Source organism: Opisthocomus hoazin, chromosome 6, assembly GCF_030867145.1.
Source record: "Opisthocomus hoazin isolate bOpiHoa1 chromosome 6, bOpiHoa1.hap1, whole genome shotgun sequence".
Lineage (NCBI taxonomy): Eukaryota > Metazoa > Chordata > Aves > Opisthocomiformes > Opisthocomidae > Opisthocomus > Opisthocomus hoazin.
Genome location: NC_134419.1, coordinates 58828489 through 58852428, shown reverse-complemented (window position 1 = coordinate 58852428; position 23940 = coordinate 58828489). Strand labels below are relative to the sequence as shown.

General features: G+C 45.3%; 2 protein-coding genes across 2 annotated transcripts in view; one reads left to right on the top strand and one right to left on the bottom strand.

Moving 5' to 3' along the window:
• The first annotated feature begins 8084 nt into the window (after window positions 1–8084).
• The window catches only part of LOC104334735 (WASH complex subunit 2), a 61965-nt gene continuing 46109 nt past the window's right edge, over window positions 8085–23940 (top strand). The window contains exon 1 of the mRNA XM_075423325.1: window positions 8085–8294. The gene's annotated coding sequence lies outside the window, so the exon portion shown is untranslated. The remainder of the gene's footprint in view (window positions 8295–23940) is intronic.
• Window positions 12225–19510, bottom strand: LOC104334734 (beta-microseminoprotein). The gene is made up of 4 exons (XM_009940396.2): window positions 19384–19510; window positions 14495–14594; window positions 13854–13956; window positions 12225–12608 (listed from the first exon to the last, which is right to left on the bottom strand). Exons 1-4 carry the CDS (start codon window positions 19384–19386, stop codon window positions 12479–12481), a joined length of 336 nt encoding a protein of 111 aa, XP_009938698.2. The 5' UTR covers window positions 19387–19510; the 3' UTR covers window positions 12225–12478.

The following is a 23940-nucleotide window of genomic DNA, read 5'->3' as shown; positions in this document are numbered from 1 at the left end:
GAGCTGCAGTCTTTTGAAACATTTAGTCCTGCGTACAATGAAACCCCTAACTCAACGCAGGGAATGCGGGGGATAGATCCGCCAGAATCTGATGATCCTTTTGATCCCGGAGAAATAGACATCGAGGACAGACCTGATTTATACCCACCGCTAACTCCGATGAAGGTTAGGGCAACCCCCGCCCCCACAGCAGATGAAATTTTACAGGCACAATGACAAAAATCAATATCGCATATGTCACTTACTAAACCCCCCGCTTTTGCTCCTAAACCGCTCCCTTCTGCTCCTACACCCCACCCCCCACCCCCCCCCCCCGTTTGGCTCCTCCAAAGCCTCTGACTCGTACGGGACCACTGAATGTTGTCAGACGGTCAAACGTATTGTTAGATAAATGTAGGATTGATGCGCTCTGCAAAAGAGATGTTTCTATCCTTCAAGCTATGCCTGTAGTATATAAACCTAACCAAGCCCCAGAGTATGCTTATTTACCGTAGGAGGTTATTAAGGAAGTTCGGAAATTGATACAAGAATATGGTCTCCAGGCTTCATTACTATGAACCTTATACAGGCTATAGGAGAATCTTAAGTCATGACCCCTTCTGACTGGTGATCAGTACTAGAATGGTTCTGCCATCTGCACAGTATACTGTCTGGGCATCAGAATATAAGGAACTTGTAATTGTGCTAGTTATGGAGAATATTTCTGCTGGATTAGATATTGGAGAAAACGAGTTGCTGGGTCAAGATAATTACGCCATGAGGGGAGTGCAAGCAAGCGCTACCAAGAGCAGTATTTACGCAAGCCATGGATTTAACTTTCAAGGCCTTGCAAAAGGTGCCAGATCTTGGCCGGCAAGAAGCGTCTTTCGTATCAATTCAACAGCGATCTCAGGAACCTTATGTTCTTATGGGCTCCCCTAGATCGGCAACCGATGGTGTGGCACGGCCCCCCCCCTTCCCTGCCCCCGGCACGACCCGGAAGCGGCGTGGCAAGAACCATTTTACTTATGTTCAAGCCCTTGGTTGGAAAAAGTGTGTACAATTCAATTACTGCAGTAGAATTCCTTGTGGACAAACAGCTGGCATTAGGTCACCTGGTACCACCTACTAGTCCGTCGAACAGCCCTAGATTTGTCATTCCAAAAAAAGTCTGCCACAAGGCACGATGAATAGCCCCACAATTTGTCAGATAGTCATGGATGCAGCACTAAAAGAAGTACGGCGATCTTTCAATCAGATCTACTTATTATATGGATGATATCCTCCTTGCTGCTCAAACACAAAATGTGCTGCTCACTGCTTTCGCTAAATTAGAATTGTCATTAAAGGTCTTCGGGTTACAGATAGCCCCAGAAAAGGTGCAGACAGAGCAGCCCTGGAAGCATCTAGGATGGAAACTTTTTACTTCACAAGTGTTCCCACAACCGTTGCATATTGTTGACCAGGTCACCACCCTTCATGATTTACTAAAAATATTAGGAGCAATTAATTGGGTACGACCCCTTTTAGGCATCACAACTGAAGAGTTGTCCTCTCTATTTACCTTGTTGAAAGGGGACTCAGATTTGTTATCTTCCAAGAGATTGACAGCAGAAGTGAATACTGTCTTGCAGAAAGTTTCAGATAAAATCGCACCTTCCTTTGCCTCCAGAATCAATGTCAATTACCAATACATTTGTATATAATTTATGCTTTTTTTCCAGCCTTATGCTCTTTTAGGTCAGTGGTGTGTTAACACGCAGGACTTAAAGACTCTGGAATGGATGTTTTTGTCTCATACGCCCATGAAAACATTAACTGCAAAGGCAGACATGATAGTGTCCTTAATAGCACAAGGTCAGAATTGCTGTCAGCAATTCACAGGACATGATCCTGATACTATTTACTTGCCACTGGCTAAAGATGACTTTGTGGTATTAAACAGGGAATCCTTATTGCTGCAATCCGCTCTAGCTGATTATTTGAATGACATACATTATACCCTTCCACAACATAAGCTGTTACATTCCCTCTCTCAAATTCCATTGCAGCCAAAAGACAAATGTGTTCCTGTTCCTATTAAAGGAGGACGAACAGTGCTTCTGGACAGATCAGGGAAAACACATAACGCTGTAGTTGCGTGGAAAGAAACAGATTTGTCAGATTGGCAATCATCTATTTTAATTGTTGAAGGATCCACACAAATTGTTGAGCTATCAGCGGCCTTGCACGTCTTTGAATTGTTTTCGACTGAACCACTCAATGTTGTCGCAGATTCTGCATATGTTGTGGGTATTGTTCAACGCATTGAAGATGCAATGATAAAAGAGGTCAATAATGAACAACTTTTTTCCTTGCTATTGAAATTAGCTACACTACTTAAAAATTGTGTACATGTATATTTCATAATGCATATACGGTCACTTACCACTCTATCAGGACCAATAACTTAAGCAAATGCTGTAACAGACAAATTGACAATGGCAGCAGTACTGCCATGCAGTTTTGAGCAAGCCTGATTATCTCACGACTTCTTTCATCAAAATGCCTCTTCCTTGCGTAAACAATTTGCTTTGTTCTGAGGACAAGCCACAGAAATTGTTCGTGCATGCCCTGATTCTCAATGTATTACACCCCTATCATCATATACAGGAGTGAACCCTCGTGGTTTACATGCTAATGAGTTGTGGCAAATCACAGTGGACAGGTCCTGTAGAACCAGTAACGTGGGGAAGAGGATATGCGTGTGTTTTTCTTTCAACAGGCCCTCAATGGTTACCAGCAAAATATGTGAAACCATACGATGAGCTGAAAGAACATAACACAGAATTTGATGCTAGAGATGACCACGCTCACTCTCAAGGAGCAACCTCTGATGTGGAAGCAGAAGAGATCCAGATTTATTTGGTTTCTGTGATCTAACGGATTTGTGTGGACTAAGTAACTGCCTTTGCGTCTTCGGTTTGGTGAGTTCTGCAGGTATTGATTATTTCTGGTTTTTGACTTTGGATTGTTGTATCTGGAGTCTGATTTCTCTGGGCTGCAAAAGCATTTGATGCAGCAGGGAATAGATGGGGTGAAGTCTGCAGATTTATGCTTTTATGTACATTGATTTTAGCTTATATAGTTAATGAGTTATACCCTTAGATACATTGATCTTAGCCTAGGTGATTAATAGGGATAGTCAATACTAACTGTTATGGATGTTTGTATGTGTGATGAGTATATCTATAACCCAAGTGCAAATTTACTGAGCTTACATCATCGATGCACCATTATTTTGACTCCTGACATAGTGGGATGCATCCCCTATGATTGGAAATAATGATATGTTGTGATCAGGCGGTGCTTGGATCCCACCATCCACACAGAAAGAAAATTGGATAGAAGTAAGTCAATCCACACCTATATGTTAGGTAACGGATTTGCCACCAACATGTATCATTCTCAGGCTAATTTGATCTTTCTTTACACCCAGCATGTTATGGTACGCACTTCACATCTCTATGTCTTCTATTAGCATTTGTGTTCTTATGTCTGTTTTTGGTGTTGTAATTTGTGTGGGCCTCTGAGAAAGTGGTAGAACGCTGAAGGCCGAATTATGTCAGCTCTTATCATCAACAGCGTCTGGCTAAACAAAAAAGGGGGAGATGTGGTAAACCATGTAATTTGAGACAGAACAGCACTGTCTCATGACCCTGAAGGATCAGCGCATCCTGTGCCTCCCTTCTCTGTTCTCATGAGATGTTTTCACACATCCACAGAATCACAGAATCACAGAATCACAGAATAGTAGGGGTTGGAAGGGACCTCTGTGGGTCATCTAGTCCAACCCCCCTGCCGAAGCAGGGTCACCTACAGTAGGCTGCACAGGACCTTGTCCAGGCGGGTCTTGAATATCTCCAGAGAAGGAGACTACACAACCTCCCTGGGCAGCCTGTTCCAGTGCTCTGTCACCCTCAGAGAGAAGAAGTTCCTCCTCATGTTCAGACGGAACTTCCTGTGCCTCAGTTTGTGCCCATTACCCCTTGTCCTGTCACTGGGCACCACTGAAAAGAGCTTGGCCCCATCCTCCTGACACCCACCCTTCAGATATTTGTAGGCATTTATAAGGTCCCCTCGCAGCCTTCTCTTCTTCAGGCTGAACAAGCCCAGTTCCCTCAACCTCTCCTCGTAGTAGAGATGCTCCAGTCCCCTCACCATCCTTGTAGCCCTCCGCTGGACTCTCTCCAGTAGCTCTTCATCCTTCTTGAACTGGGGAGCCCAGAACTGGACACAGTACTCCAGATAAGGCCTCACCAGGGTAGCGTAGAGGGGAAGGAGAACCTCCCTTGTCCTGCTGGCCACACTCTTCTTGATGCACCCCAGGATCCCATTGGCCTTCTTGGCAGCCAGGGCACACTGCTGGCTCATAGTTAACCTGTCGTCCACCAGGACACCCAGGTCCCTCTCCGCAGAGCTGCTCTCCAGCAGGTCCACCCCAAGCCTGTACTGGTGCATGAGGTTGTTCCTCCCCAGGTGCAGGACCCTGCACTTGCCCTTGTTGAACCTCATCAGGTTCCTCTCTGCCCAGCTCTCCAGCCTATCCAGGTCACGCTGAATGGCAGCACAGCCTTCTGGTGTATCTACCACACCTCCCAGTTTGGTGTCGTCAGCAAACTTGCTGAGGGTACATTCTAACTCTTCATTCAGGTCGTTGATGAAGAAGTTAAACAAGACTGGGCCCAGTACTGACCCCTGAGGGACACCACTTGTCACCAGCCTCCAACTAGACTCAGCGCCGCTGATGACAACCCTCTGAGTTCTGCCATTCAGCCAGTTCTCTATCCACTTCACCGACCACTCATCCAGCCCACACTTCCTCAGCTTCCCCAGGAGGATATCATGGGAGACTGTGTCGAAAGCCTTGCTGAAGTCAAGGTAGATAACATCCACAGCTCTCCCTTCGTCTACCCAGCCAGTCATGTCATCGTAGAAAGCTATCAGATTGGTCAGGCATGATTTCCCCTTGGTGAATCCATGCTGACTACTCCTGAGAACCTTCTTTTCTTCCACTTGCTTCATGATGGCCTCCAGGATAAGCTGCTCCATCACCTTTCCCGGGATGGAGGTGAGGCTGACCGGCCTGTAGTTCCCTGGGTCCTCCTTCTTCCCCTTTTTGAAGATTGGAGTGACATTGGCCTTTCTCCAGTCCTCGGGCACCTCTCCTGTCCTCCAGGACCTCTCAAAGATGATGGAGAGTGGCTCAACAATGACATCCGCCAGCTCCCTCAGCACTCGTGGGTGCATTCCATCGGGGCCCATGGATTTGTGGACATCCAGATCGCTTAAGCGATCCCTCACACAGTCCTCCTCGACCAAGGGAAAGTCGTCCTCCCTGTAGGCTTCTTCTCTTACCTCCGGGGCCTGGGATTCCTGAGGGCCAGTCTTAGCACTGAAGACTGAAGCAAAGAAGGCATTCATTAGCTCTGCCTTCTCCGCATCCTCCGTCACCAGGACACCCGCCTCATTCAGCAGCGGCCCCACGTTGTCCCTAGCCTTCCTTTTGCTGCTGATGTAGTTGAAGAAGCCCTTCTTGTTGTTTTTGACATCCCTTGCCAGCTTCAATTCCAGGTGAGCCTTGGCCTTCCTCGTCGCATCCCTGCATGCTCTCACTACGTTTCTGTACTCTTCCCAAGTGGCCTGTCCCTCTTTCCACATGCCATGCACCTTTCTCTTCTGCCTGATCTCCGCTAGAAGCTCCTTGTTTAACCATGCAGGTCTCCTGCCTCCTTTGTTAAATTTCTTTCTCAGGGGGATGCATTGCTCCTGTGCATGGAAGAAGTGTTGTTTAAAAAGCGACCAGCACTCATGGACCCCCCTGCCTTCGAGAGCCCTGGCCCACGGGATTCCTCCCAGTAGCTCCTTGAAGAGGGCAAAGTCAGCCCTCCTGAGGTCCAGGGTTTTGATCCTGCTTATCGCCCTGCTTCCTCCACGCAGGATCCTGAACTCGACCATTTCATGGTCACTGCAGCCGAGTCTACCTCCAACCTTCACGTCCTCCACCAGTCCCTCCTTGTTTGTTAACACGAGGTCCAGCAGCGCGCCTTTCCTTGTTGGTTCCTCCACCACTTGCATCAGAAAGTTATCATCGATGCTCTGTAGGAACCTCCTGGATTGCGCCTGCCTAGCTGTATGGTCTTCCCAGCTGATGTCAGGGTGGTTGAAGTCCCCCATGAGAACCAGAGCCTGTGACTGTGAGGCTGCTTGCAGCTGCCTGTAGAAGGCTTCATCAACCTCCTCCTCCTGGTCGGGTGGCCTGTAGTATACACCCACCGTAATGTCACCCGTGTGAGCCTGTCCCTTAATTCTAACCCACAAGCTTTCAACTCCTTCTTCACTTGCCCCCAGGCCAAGCTCAATGCATTCCAGTTGCTCCCTCACATATAGAGCAACTCCCCCACCTCTCCTTGTTGACCTGTCTTTCCCTAAAGAGTCTGTAGCCATCTATGACAGCATGCCAGTCATGCGAGTTGTCCCACCACGTTTCTGTGATGGCGACCAAGTCGTAGCCGTCCTGCTGTATAATGGCTTCCAGCTCCTCCTGTTTATTGGCCATACTACGTGCATTGGTGTAAACACACTTGAGCTGGGCTGTCAATCTCACCCCTGGCCTTGGCACTCCAAGCCTAGGCTCATCCCTAGTGAGCTGGGCAATATCCCCTTCCCCCTTCGAACCTAGTTTAAAGCCCTCTCAATGAGCCCCGCCAGCTCGTGGCCAAGAATTCTTTTCCCCCTTTGTGATAGCTGAGCTCCACTTGTTGCCAGCAGGCCCGGTGCTGTGTACACCTCCCCATGATCAAAAAAGCCAAAATTTGACCGATGGCACCAGTCCCTGAGCCACCTGTTAACCAGGTGAGTTTTCCTGCCCCTTTCAGTGCTGTCCCCTGCCACTGATGGGATGGAGGAAAACACCACCTGCGCCCCTGATCCCTCAACCCCACTAGTCGCCCTAGTGCCCTGAAGTCCCTTTTGATGGCCTTGGGACTTCTTTCTGCTACCTCGTCCCCGCCAACCTGCATTACCAAGAGGGGGTAGTAATCAGAAGGCCGCACCAGACCAGGGAGTTTCTTCGCAACATCCCTAACCCGGGCCCCAGGGAGGCAGCAGACTTCCCTGTGGGATGGGTCCAGTCGGCAGATCGGGCCCTCTGTTCCCCTCAGAAGGGAATCACCTATGACAATGACCCTCCTTTTTTTCTTAGTTGAGGCAGTTGTAACACGTAGGGCTGTCTGACTCGTTCTAGGCAACCCCCTGGATGGAGCCTCACCTTCACCCACATCCTCTGTGGCCAGTCCCTCACATTCCAGAGCCCCATACCTGTTGCTTAAGGGCAACTGAGCAGGTGAGGGAGGCCGGGGGGAAATTCGCTTGCCCCCCCGAGCAGGGACCTGTTTCCATTCCCCCCCATCTCTTAGGCCCCCTCTTTCTGCTCGGTGGCAAGAGGGTTGGGGGTTCTCTGCTTTCTGTGGAGCCGCCTCCTGCTGCCGCTGCCTCAGGGAGGGCAGGGTGCGGCTCCACCAGTCGATCTCCCTCTCACACTCCCGGATGCTCCTCAGCCTCTCCACTTCCTCCTTCAGCTCTGCCACCAGGCTGAGCAGGTCATTCACCTGCTCGCACCGAACACAGCCGTTGTCTCTGCTGTCCTCCGGTACGAGCGCCAGGCTCAGGCACTCCCTGCAGCCAGAGACCTGGACACCCGCGTTCTTGCGTGGGGCCTCCGTCTGGGTCCCCACGCTCCTTCGAGCAACACCTTTACCACGGGTGGTAACCATAGCTAGAATATCTCCTGGAAGAGCGATGCCCACTACTTGAGTTGCCAGAAGGGGCGGCTGTACCCTGCCAGTCGCCTTCCCCGCTCGCCCTGCCCGCGCGAACTGCTGCGCAAACTGCTGCGCCGCTCCCGGGCTGCTGCGCCGCCTCTGTTTGCCGGCTCTGTTCGCCCGCGCTCCCTGGGGGCTGCTCTTATCCCTGAGGGGGTTTGGCCGCTGTCACACTCGACTCCGCCCCCGCTGAGTCAGAGCTGCTGCTCGTTGGCACTTCCCGCTTTCCCGCTGAGGGGGGGGGGCTGGGGTCTCCTCTCTCTCTCGGCGCTTTTTGCCGCCTCGCCGCTGCGGTTTTGCCACCGGAGAAAGGGTCCCTCGGCGCGAGCCTCTGCTCCAGAACCCTTCACCTTCAGTAGCTTCGCCGAAAATCCTACACAACCAAACAGATTTGGTTTCTGTGATCTAACGGATTTGTGTGGACTAAGTAACTGCCTTTGCGTCTTCGGTTTGGTGAGTTCTGCAGGTATTGATTATTTCTGGTTTTTGACTTTGGATTGTTGTATCTGGAGTCTGATTTCTCTGGGCTGCAAAAGCATTTGATGCAGCAGGGAATAGATGGGGTGAAGTCTGCAGATTTATGCTTTTATGTACATTGATTTTAGCTTATATAGTTAATGAGTTATACCCTTAGATACATTGATCTTAGCCTAGGTGATTAATAGGGATAGTCAATACTAACTGTTATGGATGTTTGTATGTGTGATGAGTATATCTATAACCCAAGTGCAAATTTACTGAGCTTACATCATCGATGCACCATTATTTTGACTCCTGACATAGTGGGATGCATCCCCTATGATTGGAAATAATGATATGTTGTGATCAGGCGGTGCTTGGATCCCACCATCCACACAGAAAGAAAATTGGATAGAAGTAAGTCAATCCACACCTATATGTTAGGTAACGGATTTGCCACCAACATGTATCATTCTCAGGCTAATTTGATCTTTCTTTACACCCAGCATGTTATGGTACGCACTTCACATCTCTATGTCTTCTATTAGCATTTGTGTTCTTATGTCTGTTTTTGGTGTTGTAATTTGTGTGGGCCTCTGAGAAAGTGGTAGAACGCTGAAGGCCGAATTATGTCAGCTCTTATCATCAACAGCGTCTGGCTAAACAAAAAAGGGGGAGATGTGGTAAACCATGTAATTTGAGACAGAACAGCACTGTCTCATGACCCTGAAGGATCAGCGCATCCTGTGCCTCCCTTCTCTGTTCTCATGAGATGTTTTCACACATCCACAGAATCACAGAATCACAGAATCACAGAATAGTAGGGGTTGGAAGGGACCTCTGTGGGTCATCTAGTCCAACCCTCCTGCCGAAGCAGGGTCACCTACAGCAGGCTGCACAGGATCTTGTCCAGGCGGGTCTTGAATATCTCCAGAGAAGGAGACTCCACAACCTCCCTGGGCAGCCTGTTCCAGTGCTCCGTCACCCTCAGAGGGAAGAAGTTCTTCCTCATGTTCAGACGGAACTTCCTGTGCCTCAGTTTGTGCCCATTGCCCCTTGTCCTGTCACTGGGCACCACTGAAAAGAGCTTGGCCCCATCCTCCTGACACCCACCCTTCAGATATTTGTAGGCATTTATAAGGTTCCCTCGCAGCCTTCTCTTCTTCAAGCTGAACAAGCCCAGTTCCCTCAATGTCTCCTCTCGTAGGGGAGATGTTCCAGTCCCCTCACCATCCTCGTAGCCCTCCGCTGGACTCTCTCCAGTAGCTCTTCATCTTTCTTGAACTGGGGAGCCCAGAGCTGGATGCAGTACTCCAGATGAGGCCTCACCAGGGCAGCGTAGAGGGGAAGGAGAACCTCCCTCGTCCTGCTGGCCACACTCTTCTTGATGCACACCAGGATCCCATTGGCTTTCTTGGCAGCCAGGGCACACTGCTGGCTCATGGTTAACCTGTCGTCCACCAGGACACCCAGGTCCCTCTCCGCAGAGCTGCTCTCCAGCAGGTCCACCCCAAGCCTGTACTGGTGCATGAGGTTGTTCCTCCCCAGGTGCAGGACCCTGCACTTGCCCTTGTTGAACCTCATCAGGTTCCTCTCTGCCCAGCTTTCCAGCCTATCCAGGTCACGCTGAATGGCAGCACAGCCTTCTGGTGTATCTACCACACCTCCCAGTTTGGTGTCGTCAGCAAACTTGCTGCAAAAGATCCTGGAAAACAGCAACCGTGAACTGGCAGTCGCAAAGCCACGAATCTAAAGCTGATTGTCTCTAATAACTGTTGTATTAGTATATAAGGTATTCACCTGAGCAATAAAATGATTCTGATCGAGCAGAAGTTTGGGGTCTGTGAAGTCATTCACCACAATGCTCAAAATATTACTTTCCCCAAGAAGCTGCAACTGTTCGTTCTGTAAATGAGAACATTCCTTCAGGTACCTGTTGAGGCCGTGTTCTGTGTAATTTTGACATGAGCTGGCAGAAAAGGGGAGAGGTCATTTAGCACAAGTTTCAAAACTGTTCGTTTCCTGCAGGGTATGAAAATTCGTTGGAGAAAACTTAGCTTAGGACCTTAAGCAATGTGAAACCATTCATTTACACATGCTGCTATTTAGGGAAAGACGTGATTAAATCAGTGAATGGAAGTCAGACTTTAAAAAGACGCATGCAAATGTTTATACTGGAAAAAGCTGAACTGACTCTAATTCTGGCCCCTCACATTTTTTCAGCCTTGCAGGAACCAGTTGTACAGAAACATAGATTTATTGATTGATATCAGCCTGCAGTGCAGAGAACTTTAAAAGGCAAAGTATGTAATACCAGTGCTTGTGTTATACTAAGGAATAATAAGGGGAATCAAAATGTGAAATGATAATTGAAATTAACAAAGTCCTACCCTTATGATAGTAAAACTTTTAAAATTAACTATACTAGGTTTAGGGAAACTAAGAAACAGGATATTGAATAATGTGTTATTGTTTCATAAGAAGGATGTACCTGTCCAAAGTAGAACCAGAGAGTGATGAATAGTAAGGATAGCTAACAAGCTATGAAAATCTGCTGAGATTGCCAAAAGAAACAGGTAACTATGGGTAAGGTAATTCCATCAGGGGGAGATCGTAACCACTGACTCATGGGCAACCTACCCCAGTTATACCCGACTCAAAAGATGAAACTGAGCATGAGTACTAATTGATGTGCTGGACAAAGAGACTTTAATCAATCATTTAATAGAATAATAATGCATATATATTAGAAAGATGAATATGGTAATGTTAAGTGTATAAATGACTATCGATTTGTGAATGAGGTGTGCTGTCTTGGGACAGACACACATATTTGTACAAATATGCAATAAAATACCTCTGCTTTGTGTGTATTATTTGTGTACTGCACACCGGGTAAATGAACCCCCATTTTCGGGACAACACTTGCAAAATGCTTCGATTTTTTTTCCAAAAGGAGGTACCTTAAGTGAAGCTGTAAGAAAGTTTAAAGCAATATTCAAAGGGAAATTATCAATAAGAAAGCCAGAGAAAACATACCACATTTAAATCCTTCTGATTTTACTGATGGCTTACACAGCTTGAGACAGTGTTGAGAAGCAGGTATTCCTGCTGAATAAAAATAGGCTGACAACTGATTTTGGGCCAGGTGAAGATCCCTGCCCTAGGATTGCTCAGCTCTGTGTTTTACAGGACAACAGACTTGTTATTATGGAGCATCATTAAATAGTCCACTTGTCCTGGAAGGTGTGGTTTTTTTCCCAACTATGCAACAGTTATTTGCAGACAGTTGTGAATTTTTAATACACAATTCTGGGGCAAAGAGGCCACGTAGAAGCAGCATTTTTTACGGTATTGATTCCTGGTCTCCTATATGTGGGTAGATTTAGGATATTACCAATAGCCAGGTGGGAGATTCAGTTCTGAATACCATCACTGGTTGGACTTCTCTCCCCAGGGAATATGGGGAATTTTTATACTTAAGAGACAGAAGGCATCAGCCTTTTATCAGCAGCTCAAGCTCTGCTGTCATGAGGAACCCTGTCTCTAGGGGCTGACCTAGATCTCTTTTTCAGTGTGGGCAAGAACCACTAATGCAGCGCAGTGTGTGCAGACTTTCAGGAGCAGGGCTTGGAGGAACGCACCTGGAGCAGCTCAGAGTGGGCAACGGAGGGAAACAGTGACTTGCTACTGGATGATGAAATCGTGGAAAAAAAGGAGAAAAAGGATTATGATCTTCCATCCTCACTGTTTTTCTCAGAGGTCACAGGTGTTGGCAGCACAGGTCTTTCCAAAACTCCTGTAGCAGTTCAAGCATCCTCTGTGTGCACGGCATGTCAGAATAGTGAGGCAAATGCATTCCCTTCTCAAAGGAGGTGACATTGCCCTGTGCTATTACATAAAAAGAACTATCATTATGAAGCATTTCTGGATGTTTCATCTCGATTTATTGTATTTTAAAAAGCTCAGGGATACCAATGCAAGTAATGACAGAAATGAGACTTTGTATCTGATTACACATCTTCTATACTGAATTGGAACAATTAGGAGATTCGAAGTGAGCTGCTGAAGTACTCTCTCTGACAAGATCTCCCATGTCTTCGAGCTTCTCTGCGATGGCAAAGCATCTGTAGGAAGGGGAGAAATTCCCCAGTGCAGAGAAGTTCGGAGTAGGTGGGTTAGCCCACACGAGAAGAGACAAAACACTCCCTTGAGGGGTCACTCTTCTGCACCACGTCATAGTCACAGCTTTTCTTGTTGAAAATGACTTTACAGTTCTCTTTGTCATAATCAGTGGGAGTATGAAATCTGTGATTGGCAAAGAGAAAGCAAATGTGTGTTAAATTGAGAGCAGTAAACGATTCAATACTTCAGTTGTTCAGTGATTAGAGCTTGAACTAATGCTGAGTGAGAGCTCTCTGAAATTACAGCTTCCAGGGCCTCACATGATGCCTTGTTGCACTGCACTGTGTAGATGCACCAGTATGCTCAGCACTAGCATAGGGATTTCTAGCACAGCACTCTACAGTGTGATGTAAGCATGGTCTTGGTATTTTACGTCTTTTCCATTAATTTTTCATTATTGCCAGTTTGCTTAGAATGTGGTAGCTGTTTCCTGATAGATTGTCACCTGAGCAAAGGCAAAGATCATAATCAAGCCATTTTTGCCCTTTGAGAATGAAGGATAATAGGAAAGGACGATGTTGGAGATAGATACTTCAGAACAGAGCCTTAGCACTCTAGAGTCAGTGTATTCACTGGATGTCCTGAGTTCAGCTGGGCTAGGGTTAATTTTCACAAGAAGCCAGGAGACAACACAGCTGGCCAAACAAATGGGGTATTCAATACCATGTGATGTCATGCTCGGTTCTGAGTGCGGTAGCTGGTGGGGGAGAGGTTAATCGCAGCTTGGAGCACGCTGGGCATCGGGCAGTGAGAGAGAGTTGCTCTGTGTGTTTCCTTGCTTTTGTATGTTCCTCTTATCACTATTGTTGTTACTGTTCGCTTCCTTCACTGTTCTGTTAAACTGTCCTTATCCCGACCCAGTAGTTTTGCCTTTTTCTTCCCATTCTCCTCCTCATCCCAGCAGGAGGAGGGGTGATAGAGCAGCCGTGTGGTCCTTTGTTGCTGGCCAGTGCTAAACCATGACACTGGAGAAAAGCACCTCTGGAAAGGGATTCAGGTCATCTTAAGCCCTTTAGAGGAGCTTCACTTAAGTCCCTTGTGGAATGAATTCCTTCCTACCCCCAGTCTCCCTGATGAGGAAAGACTTAACTGCAAGGTAAGAGGAGTTCACAAGCTCCTCAAAGTTGAAGGCAAGCACGAAGTGGATGTGTCTGGAAGGGTTTGTGTCCTTTCCCAGTCAGCAGAAAGTGAGCTAAGGTAAATGCAGCCAAGGATCCAAATGATCAAGAGCTGTACGTGGCTCACTCTAGCTCTGTGGAATGGGTGAGGAAAGGCTCTCTTGTGCCCTTAGAAACTCATTTATCCCCAGCAAATAGAAAGATGTAGTCTTCCTCTGGGCACTTCTGCTATTAAGAAGTTCAAACTTACAGTGAGCAGCAGCGCATTGTCTCTTGGCTGCAGCTGCATTTGAAGCACTTTTCTGTCCTCGCGATCTCTCCAAAGGGGTATAGTTTTCCATGCAGGGTACAGCCTGCATAAGGCAGCAGCAAAACAAAACACATTCTTTAAGCTTCCACATAAAGGTTGAAAAGTTTAAAAATTATTTGAAATTTTCTGAAAATGTTTTTTTTTTGGCAGTAGTAAAGTAGAAGTCACTTTGTTGTCTGTGTTATTACCCAGACTCTTTTGAGAGCCTGAACTTGTTTCTTCTTCACTTGTTAGAGACAGTTTCAGTGTGACAGATCTTGGATGAAGGTGAGCAACCAAACAGCCAGGTTTGCCATCTGGCACCACACTTTATTCAGAACTACTCTCAACTGCTGCATCAGCTCCATATGCTGTAATAGCAATAGCAACCTACCACCAATAGCAATATTATTGCTGCAACCATGCCCAGTCCTGGAGAAGACTTTGTTTTTCCCTACTTTTGGCAACTTGGCGCTGGAACCTCATAATCATGTCTTTCTGACTTCTCCCCCCTCCCTTGTATTTTGAAGTCTTCCTGGCACCTCCACATAGAGCGGAGCTGCCACAGAACGATCAAGTGAGAGGACCTTCCCTGTACTTACCTTTGTTGGCTTCCCCTGGCTTGTACATTTTAGAAAAGCAGTATGCGTCACTCAATGTCACTATGATGCCCATTGCAACAAGGAAAATGAGAAAGCTCTTCTGCAAAAGAGACACCGAGGTATGAATTTAATTCCACTTTGATTACCTTTGTTTTCAAAAGCTAAGTCACTGAACCTGAAGCAAAAATTGGAAATAACCTTATGTGTACATGAAAATGTTGGGAAAAGGCACTCCAGGTATTTTACTGCATTGATGCCTTTTTCCTTTAGGTGGGAAGAGACAAAATGATATGGCATAAATGTGTCAGCAGCATCACTCCCTGCCGAAGTCCAGTCTCTAGAAATCACAAAAATCTTTAACAGTATCATACATTTGAATCACAGAATCACAGAACTGGGGGGGTTGGAAGGGACCTCTGTGGATCATCTTGTCCAACCCCCCTGCTGAAGAAAGGTCACCTAGAGCAGGCTGCACAGGACCTCATCCAGGTGGGTTTTGAATATCTCCAGAGAAGGAGAATTCACAACCTCCCTGGGCAGCCTGTTCCAGTGTTCCATCACCCTCAAAGTAAAGAAGTTCTTCCTCGTGTTCATATGGAACTTCCTATGCTTCGGTTTGTGCCCGTTGCCCCTTGTCCTGTTGCTGGGCACCACTGAAAAGAGTCTGGCCCTGTCCTCTTGACACCCACCCTTAAGATATTTATAAGCATTTTTTAAATCCCCTCTCAGCCTTCTCTTCTTCAGGCTGAACAAGCCCAGCTCCCTCAGCCTTTCCTCGTAGGAAAGACGCTCCAGTCCCTTCATCATCCTCGTAGCCCTCCGCTGGACTCTCTCCAGTAGCTCCTCATCTTTCCTGAACTGGGGAGCCCAGAACTGCACGCAGTACTCCAGATGTGGCCTCACTAGGGCAGAGTAGCAGGGGAGGAGAACCTCCCTCGACTTGCTGGCCACACTCCTCTTAATGCACCCCAGGATCCCATTGGCCTTCTTGGCAGCCAAGGCACACTGCTGGCTCAGAAAAAAAAAACCTGAAAAAAGCTTTAAAAGCCCTCCCGGACTCATATTAATGCTTTACTTATTGCCGTTGAGTCAGATTTAGCTGTTTCTCCAGCAAATCACTGTCTATAATATCCCATTGCTTCACTTCTGCGTACAGCAATTTCTCCAAATTTGGCAGAGGTGAGGAGATCTCAGACCTAATTGTATTCCAGTAAATTTTTTGAAATAGGTAGCTGGGTACAGAAGAGAGACACAAATTAGTGTGTTAGGGCAAAATTCCAGTGTTGTATATTCTGCTTAGCAGCATGTGAGCCATCTTGTCAAACCGTGCACTCACAGATCTGGACATGTCACAATGCACCCTTCCGTTTGTCTAGTGGTGGCAACAGCTAAACATATGTAAAAGCCCTTCAGAGATGTCTGCTGGCACCTGCTAAGCAACCAGGACTTTTTTGAAAAAGCCTGCATAACTTTGTAATGATGGTTATACTGGGGTAGAGGGACGGGAGAAGCATGAGAGAGTGCAGGGTTATTTTGGTGGGTTGCTCAAGCTGGATAACTTAAGGCAAAAGTTTAGGAACGGCCAGAGACTGAGAAGCAATGGAGGAAGTTGTTTAAATTTTCTTCATAGCACTTGCAGATTAACATGAAAATATTGTAAAATGAGTAGAACTTTCCAAGTTACTGTTATGAACTCCAGAGGTTGTAGCTAGTTGAAACTGGGGTTTAAAATAGCAGTGAGAGGCTTTGTTTTTAGGCAGCTCTGCTGTCTGCCTTGAGTTACTCAAATCATGAATTTCAAAAGACACTGAAATGTCCTGAGCCTTAGGCAGATGGTGAGCCAAGGGGAATCTCCTCTGCTGTGGAAAAAAATTTGCTATTTTAATCCTTCGTGTGGTGCTTTCTTACAGGGCTGAGGGACATTTGTGGCATAGTGAAAGAGAGAATATGGGTCTGTGGAGTGGTCTGCGAAGGATGTAATGCTTAATTTCCATAGTGGTTCTGTACTGGAGTTCCTGAGGCTTTAGGGTAGAATAGAGCCAGTCGCCATGCTGAGCACCATAACCAGAAAGAGAGAAGAAAAGACTGAAACTCATAAACTGTGTTATTCTGTGGTGCCTGGCCAGAGAAAATTTGTCTAAGCAACTCCTGTTCCTTGAAGTTGTAGGATGTAACATTGCAGCTGGTCTCTGCTGAGGCTCCACGTGCATTTGGCATGGATCTGTGGGGCTATCCATGCTATGTGGCTATCTTGGCATTTGTGAGCTCAGGGAATCATAGCTTTCCACAGAGGATCTCAACCTGCTTGGGATAGTATTTGCTGTATACTAGTCATCCATCTTGAGTTTCATGGTGGCTTTCCTCCAAACTGGTTAAGGTGTTTGCAACAGCATAGGTCAGTTCAAGCAGAGGTTTTACTGCTGTCACTCATGCCTTTACAGGAAAGGCTAAACCCCTCCTTTTGCTGTGCTGGGCTGTCATCTGTGAATGTTTTATCCTTTCTTAGCTCCAATATTTGTCCTTATCATGCTATTCCTAGAAATGCCAGTCAGATGATCTTGGCCATGTTTCTCTCTCTAAAGACCAAAGTTCTGGATCTTCCAATGAATCTAAACAGAAACAGAATGGGAAATCTGTGGTGTCTAATAGCTGTCTGAGCTGGCTTTATACTGGGACAACCAATGGATACGTCAGCTAAGCAACAGCTACTTAGCAGTAAAGGGCCCACAACTACATAGGCTGAGCACAGAGGGTATCAAACACTTAAGAAATCACTGGCAGAAACAATATCCTTTATTAGAAATGGCAGAGACTATTACTGTTCTGCTGATGCCAATGGCTCTTAGTTAGAACATCAGAATTGTGTTGTTCTGGGTGGTCTGTGAACAGGATACTGCAGGGAATCTTTTTATTTGTTTGTTTGCTCTCTTAAAAAGGGGATCCCACCAGCCATCTTGCAGAACAAAATCTCCCAAACTGGATTTAATGGCCTTTGAAAGTGGGTGAATTAATGTGGAATGAGATACAAGATCATTTTGTTCAACAAAGTCTTGTCTGAGTATAGACAAGCCCTCAGAAAGCCTAGGCAGAAAGAAGTAGATAATTTTTCCCTTTTTTTATGAACCTACACATATTACAGAATCTACTGCCTTTCTTGTACTGAGTTTGTGTGGCAAGGTTTTGGTAGCGGGTGGGGCGGGCTACAGGAGTGGCTTCTGTGAGAAGCTGCCAGAAGCTTCCGCTGTGTCCGATAGAGCCAGTGCCAGCCAGCTCCAAGACAGACCTGCTGATGGCCAAGGCCGAGACCATCAGCAATGGTGGCAGCACCTCTGGGATAACATAGTTAAGAAGGGGGAAAAAAACCAACCGGAGCAGAAAAGAGAAGTAAGAATATGTGAGAGATGACCCTGCAGACACCAAGGTCATTGAAGAAGGAGGGGGAGGATGTGCTCCAGGTGCTGGAGCAGAGATTGCCCTGCAGCCCGTGGAGCAGAACATGATGAGGCAGCCTGTGCCCCTGCAGCCCATTAAGGCCCACAGTGGAGCAGATATCCACCTGTAGCCCATGAAGGACCCCATGCCAGAGCAGGTGGATGCCCAAAGGAGGCTGTGACCCTATGGGAAGGCCGTGCTGGAGAACCTGTGGACCCATGGAGAGAGGAGCCCAGGCGGGAGCAGGTTTGATGGCAGGAGTTTTGACCCCATGGGGGATCCATGCTGGAGCAGTCTGTTCCTGAAGGACTGCACCCCATGGAAAGGACCCATGCTGGAGCAGTTCATCAAGAACTGCAGCCTGTGGGAAGGACTCATGTTGGAGAAGTTCACGGAGGACTGTCTTCTGTGGGAGGTACCCCATGCCAGAGCAGGGAAAGAGAGTGAGGAGGAAGGAGCTGCAGAGACAACGTGCAATGAACTGAACACAAGCCCCATTCCCCATCCCCCTGTGCCACTCAGGGGGAGCAGGTAGAGAACTCAGGACTAAAGTTAAGCCTGGGAAGAAGGGAGGGGTGGGGGGGAAGGTGTTTTAAGATTTAGTTTTTATTTCTCATTGTCCTATTCTGATTTGATTGGTAGTAAATTACATTAATTTTCCCCAAGGTGAATCTGTTTTACACGTGATGGTAATTGCTGATTGATCTCTCCCTGTCGTTATCTCAACCCATGCGTCTTTCGTTATACTTTCTCTCCCCTGTCCAATTGATAACAGGGAGCGATAGAGCAGCTTTGGTGGGCACCTGGTGTCCAGGTCAACCCACCACACTCTTCTGTAAAGCATATGCCATTCCTGAGCTTCTCATAAAGGTAGTAATTGATGTCTGTACCTTTGGGGATTATGTGAAAATTAGAGGAAAATAAATTACAGGAAAACCGGGCCATAGGGCATGCCTATCAATTTAGCATTACCTAACTGTTGATTCAGGTTCTGCAAACACATTTGGAGGCTTGAAGAGCTGAAACAGGACATAACTTGATAGATCAAAAGAGAAGTGCAGAAAAAAGACACTGTGTATTACACTTGTCATTGTATAGGGACTGGATTTTAAACTGTTTTTCACATCTATAGGTTTTAAAAGAATGGTCCTAAACACTTCCAAAATTCTGAATATTTTCACAAACATTTCTGAGAAAAGGATAACAGCAAGTTATATACTTTTACATATATACGTGTACAGTTTCTTGCAAATAATTACAAAACAAAGAACAAAATTCACACTAATCTTCAAAAAACTGTCTTATTTTCTTTGCATCTTGCAGTTTTTTAATAGAATATATCCACATTAAAAATGTGTAAGTAGTTGATTCTCTTAAATATCCTTCTTTTGCAGTTTTAAAGTAAATAGTTATCTGTATCCTTTTTTTTTTTTTTTAAATCCAAACCTTTGACTTACCATTGCGGAATGCTTGACTTCCAAAAAGCTCCAAGTGTCCAGCAGAAATCTGCAAGTGCTTTATGTGGAATCCGAGAGCAAATATTTCACGGTGCCTTTATGTTAAGCTATTCATGTCTAAAGAAAAAAAAGCTTACCCATCTAAAATGCAGTTATGTTGAAATTTCTGAAGAAATCACTGAAATTTTGCCAGCTGGCAATGAGAAAATGTTTGATTCTGTAGAGCACTGACCTGGGTAAAATGTCGAACCCAGAACTTTGTATTCCTTGTAAGCACTATGATTAGCAGAAATGCCTTTCTGATGAAATACAAGTACTGAAAGCTAAACTGTAGGTGTTATTGCATGGTTAGGCGATTTTTAGCTGTGGTAGGGATGCATGCTGACCATTTCTGCCCTGAGTGGGCTTGAATATGCTTAGAGTAGTGAACTAGGTATTAATAGCTTAGGGAGCTTTTGCCAGATCTTTGCATACTCGTGTTTAAAGCTGCGGAGTGCACTGAAAGATAACCGAAGGTACTTGGTCATTACTAGTATTAAAACTTCTTAACATTCAGATCTTACTCAAAGCTAGGTCACGTTACAACATTTCTCTTTCTCCTCAACTAAAATAAGGATTTTCTCTCAAAACAAAAGCCTGCTCTTACTCCTGTGGGACTGTTCAGGCTGTGACCTGAATAACTGTGATAGAGTATGTGATTGCTTTTATAGGTGCAAAGTACTTTCACAAGCAGTGATACATTTTAGAGTGGTAATCAAATACTATGCTTTCTCTTGCTCCTGGAACCTCTTTTAGAATGAAATAACAGACTCTGGCCCTACCTATGTTTCAAAAATAAATACTTTGTTACAGATGCTGGCAAGAAATTTGAAGCTCGTTCCTGTGGAAGACTTATTACCAGCTACAGGAAATTTGGCATATGATTTTTTGAGATTGCATTTAGAAACTTTGAACAAATAAATCCAATAAAATTTGGCTGTCCTACAAGCTAAATAATTTTGGTCCTTTTTTTTTTACAGTAAATTAAACACAGAGTTGTAGATACTTTGGAATGGTGGAGTGCTGGCAAGAAAAGTTGTTATTAATTTCCTCCTATGCACTATATATTTCTGAGTACTAATAATAATTAATTCAGGTTTTGAATGTATTCAATCCAAAGAATTCAGCAGGAGAAAAGAAAAAATTTAGGTATATCACATGACATAATTCCACAATCTTGGATGAAATGTTGAAGTCTGTGCAGGTTTGATAATCCTTTAGTAAGAAACACATAATTCATGAAAAGTTACTAAGCATTCAGTTTTACAGACTATACACCTGAATTTTTATTTTTTGTTTTGATACAATCACTGCATGTTTGAAAACCTTCATTTCATGAAAATCATGTTTATGTCATTAAGAAAATTCAAGAAGTTTCCTTTCTCGTCCTTTGCTTCCAGTATACTAAACAATAGTACTTTATTACCAAAAACTCCCTCTTGTCTGTGCTTACAGAGTGTCACGTCAGCTTATAACTTCTCTGAGGTGAGTACGGTATTTTTGGTCTTCAGTTGAGTAGCACAGATTTCCTTTCATTCTTGTAACCCATTTCTGAACAGTCTCCAGTCTGACAGTATCTCATTTCAAAGCTGAGTATAGAACATGATATGAAAGCTTCTAATTGTTGTGGAAATGACCCCAGACACTATGAAGGATATAATGCCTTTCCTCTATATACATCCAAGTGTCACATCTGCTGTCTTAAGCACCATAGTGTTCTAGATACAAAACATTTGCTTTTCATCCCTAAATTGTTCACAGGGGCACTGTTGTTACTATAGATTTTAAGTTTATAGAGTTTTAAAAAATTCCTATTCCTACAAAAAAAAAAAAATCCTAGTTAAAAAAAAAATATCTAAAGCATGGATTGAGTAAGCATAGTTTATTTTACCGTCAAGGTGACCAGACTTAGTCATTGTTTATCACACTAAGCATTGTTTGCAAACTCTATCAGCAATGATTTTATGTTTTCTCCCAGATCACTTAATATAAGGGTTTCATACAAGCATAGAGAAATATAGTCGAAGTGCATCAATCTATGACTTGCACCAGTTTTACAGCAATCCCTTCGTTTCACCTACCATGTCCTGGCTTTGCTATTCCCAGGTCATCCTGGGCTTGACAGTAAATTTTATGCCAGTTCTTTTGTGGTTTTTGATAGAGACCTCAAAGCAAGACTGTTTTTGCTTTCAAAGCACTTGTTAGGCAGAACACCTTATTCTTCTGCCAGTGAGTTCTTGATAAAGATGCTGGAGCCCTGCCAGCTGTTCTGATTGTCTGCTGGTAGGCTGACACTCCTCTGAGTTCCTTTGAACCTCCTGCCTCAGGATACACAGACCTTGCTTTAAAAGAATTTAGTCTGATCCTAAAGTCTTAGATCTGGCTACATCTCCAGTGAGCTGCTTTTATAGTACATTTTTTTCAAGAATGATTTCTTCCATAGCACTGCACTAATTCACTTTTCACCGGCTGTCGTATAGTACGAGGAGAGACAAAACTCCCTGCCAAGCCCTCCCACGAAAAGTGTACCAACCTTATGATCAGCTCAGCCATTTCTGATCATTTTCAACATTCCTGTGAAGTTGATAGCTGGGTTATGTAAACACACGGCACTGAAGTTCTGCCTTTTCTGAATGCAAGACTACTAAAAAGCAGGAAACATTTTTAAGGCTTCCTTGGTAGGACAGCTGCTAAGGGTTTCATACTTAGACCTTTCCTAGTTTCGCAGTTGAATGTTGCTAAACACATCTGGGCTCTTTCAGCTTCTCAGGAAGAGTTTTCTCTGAACTGTTGATACCTGTATAAATCTCTGAAACGGTTATCCTGTCCAGCTATTATAGTATTATTTTTGTAGTGGTTAGAAGTACTTTTTTAGGACCTTCTAAAAGTAGGTTGATTTGGAGTGATGGAAAGGAAGGTGATGCCCTTTACCCTTGTCCTGTCCCCACAATACTACTTCTTGACCCACCAGCAATTTGCAGTTCAAGGTAATCTATAGTTACCAGGCTGTTTGTCAAGTGTGTTCTTAGAGCTGGAGAGAAAGAAAAGCCTCATTTTTCTAGTTTAACTTTTAGGCTCTTTAAAAAATCTTCAGGTTAAATTGATGTAAAACCTGGTGGATGCTCTTCCTTTATTGTAAGCGTAGCAAATTTTATGTCAATTTACACCTAGCACTAGGTTTAAGTAGTAGTTTAGTAATAGTAGTTTAAGTAAATTCCCCCTCAGCTAAACTGCTAGAGAGATTCCTTTTAAGTGCAACTAGATGTTTTTACACTGGCTTAAACAAACTAATTTAAATTCATTACTGTTAAGGAAATCTGTAGTATAAGCAAGAGTTTAGAATAATGTTCTTGGAGAGAAATACCGTAGTATGATTGCTAGACTAGATCTGCGACTGTTATGGTCAGTAGAGGCCACTTCTGTGTATCAGGATGGATGTATACTCTGCAGCAGCAGTCCATCAGCAACAATTAAAGTAATGGTCCTTTAATAGTTTTAGAGGCAATGTTGCTCTTACAGAAATGAATTCTCCAAGCATGAATAAGTATACACAGAACCTAGCAATAATTCTTTAGCATGCCTCTAGAATTGCCCTGCAGCTTTATTCCCTTTGTAGCTGCCTTCAGCTATTCATCTAAGTATGTATAATTCTGATGTATCCAGTTTCACATTAAAAGGAATATTCTTCACCAACCTGACTGGTGTGGTTGATATTTTAGAGGGAAGGGATGCCATTCAGAGGGACCTTAACCGGCTAGAGAGGTGGGCCCATGAGAACATCACGAAGTTCAACAAGTCCAAGTGTAAGGTCCTGCACCTGGGTTGTGGCACTCTCAAACATGGATACAGGCTGGGCGATGAATGGATTCAAAGCAGCCCTGCAGAGAAGGACTTGGGGGTATTTGTGGATGAAATACTGAATATGAGGCGACAATGTGCACTCGCAGCCCAGAAACCCAACTGCATCCTGGGCTGCATCAAAAAAAGTTTGGCCAGAGGTCAAGAGAGGTGATTCTCCTCCTCTATTCTGCTCCTCTGAGATCCCACCTGGAGTACTGCTTCAGCTGTGGGCTCCCAGTATAAGAAATACATGGACCTGCTCCAGCACGTCCAGAGGAGGGCCATGAAGGTGATCAGGGGGCTGGAGCACCTCCGCTATGAGGACAGGCTGAGGGAGTTGGGGCTGTTCAGCCTGGGGAAGAGAAGGCTCTAGGGTGACCTTAGAGCAGCCTTCCAGTACCTGAAGGGGGCCTACAGGAAGGATGGAGAGGGACTTTTCACAAGGGTGTGTAGTGATAGGACAAGGGTGAATGGATGTAAACTAAAAGAGGGCAGATTTAGATTAGATATTAGGAAGAAATTCTTTACTGTGAGGGTGGTGAGACACGGGAACAGGTTGCCTAGAAGGGTTGTGGATGTCCCCTCCCTGGAAGTGCTCAAGGCCAGGTTGGATGGGGCTTTGAGCAACCTGTCTAGGGGAAGGTGTCCCTGCTCATGGCAGGGGGGTTGGAACTCTTC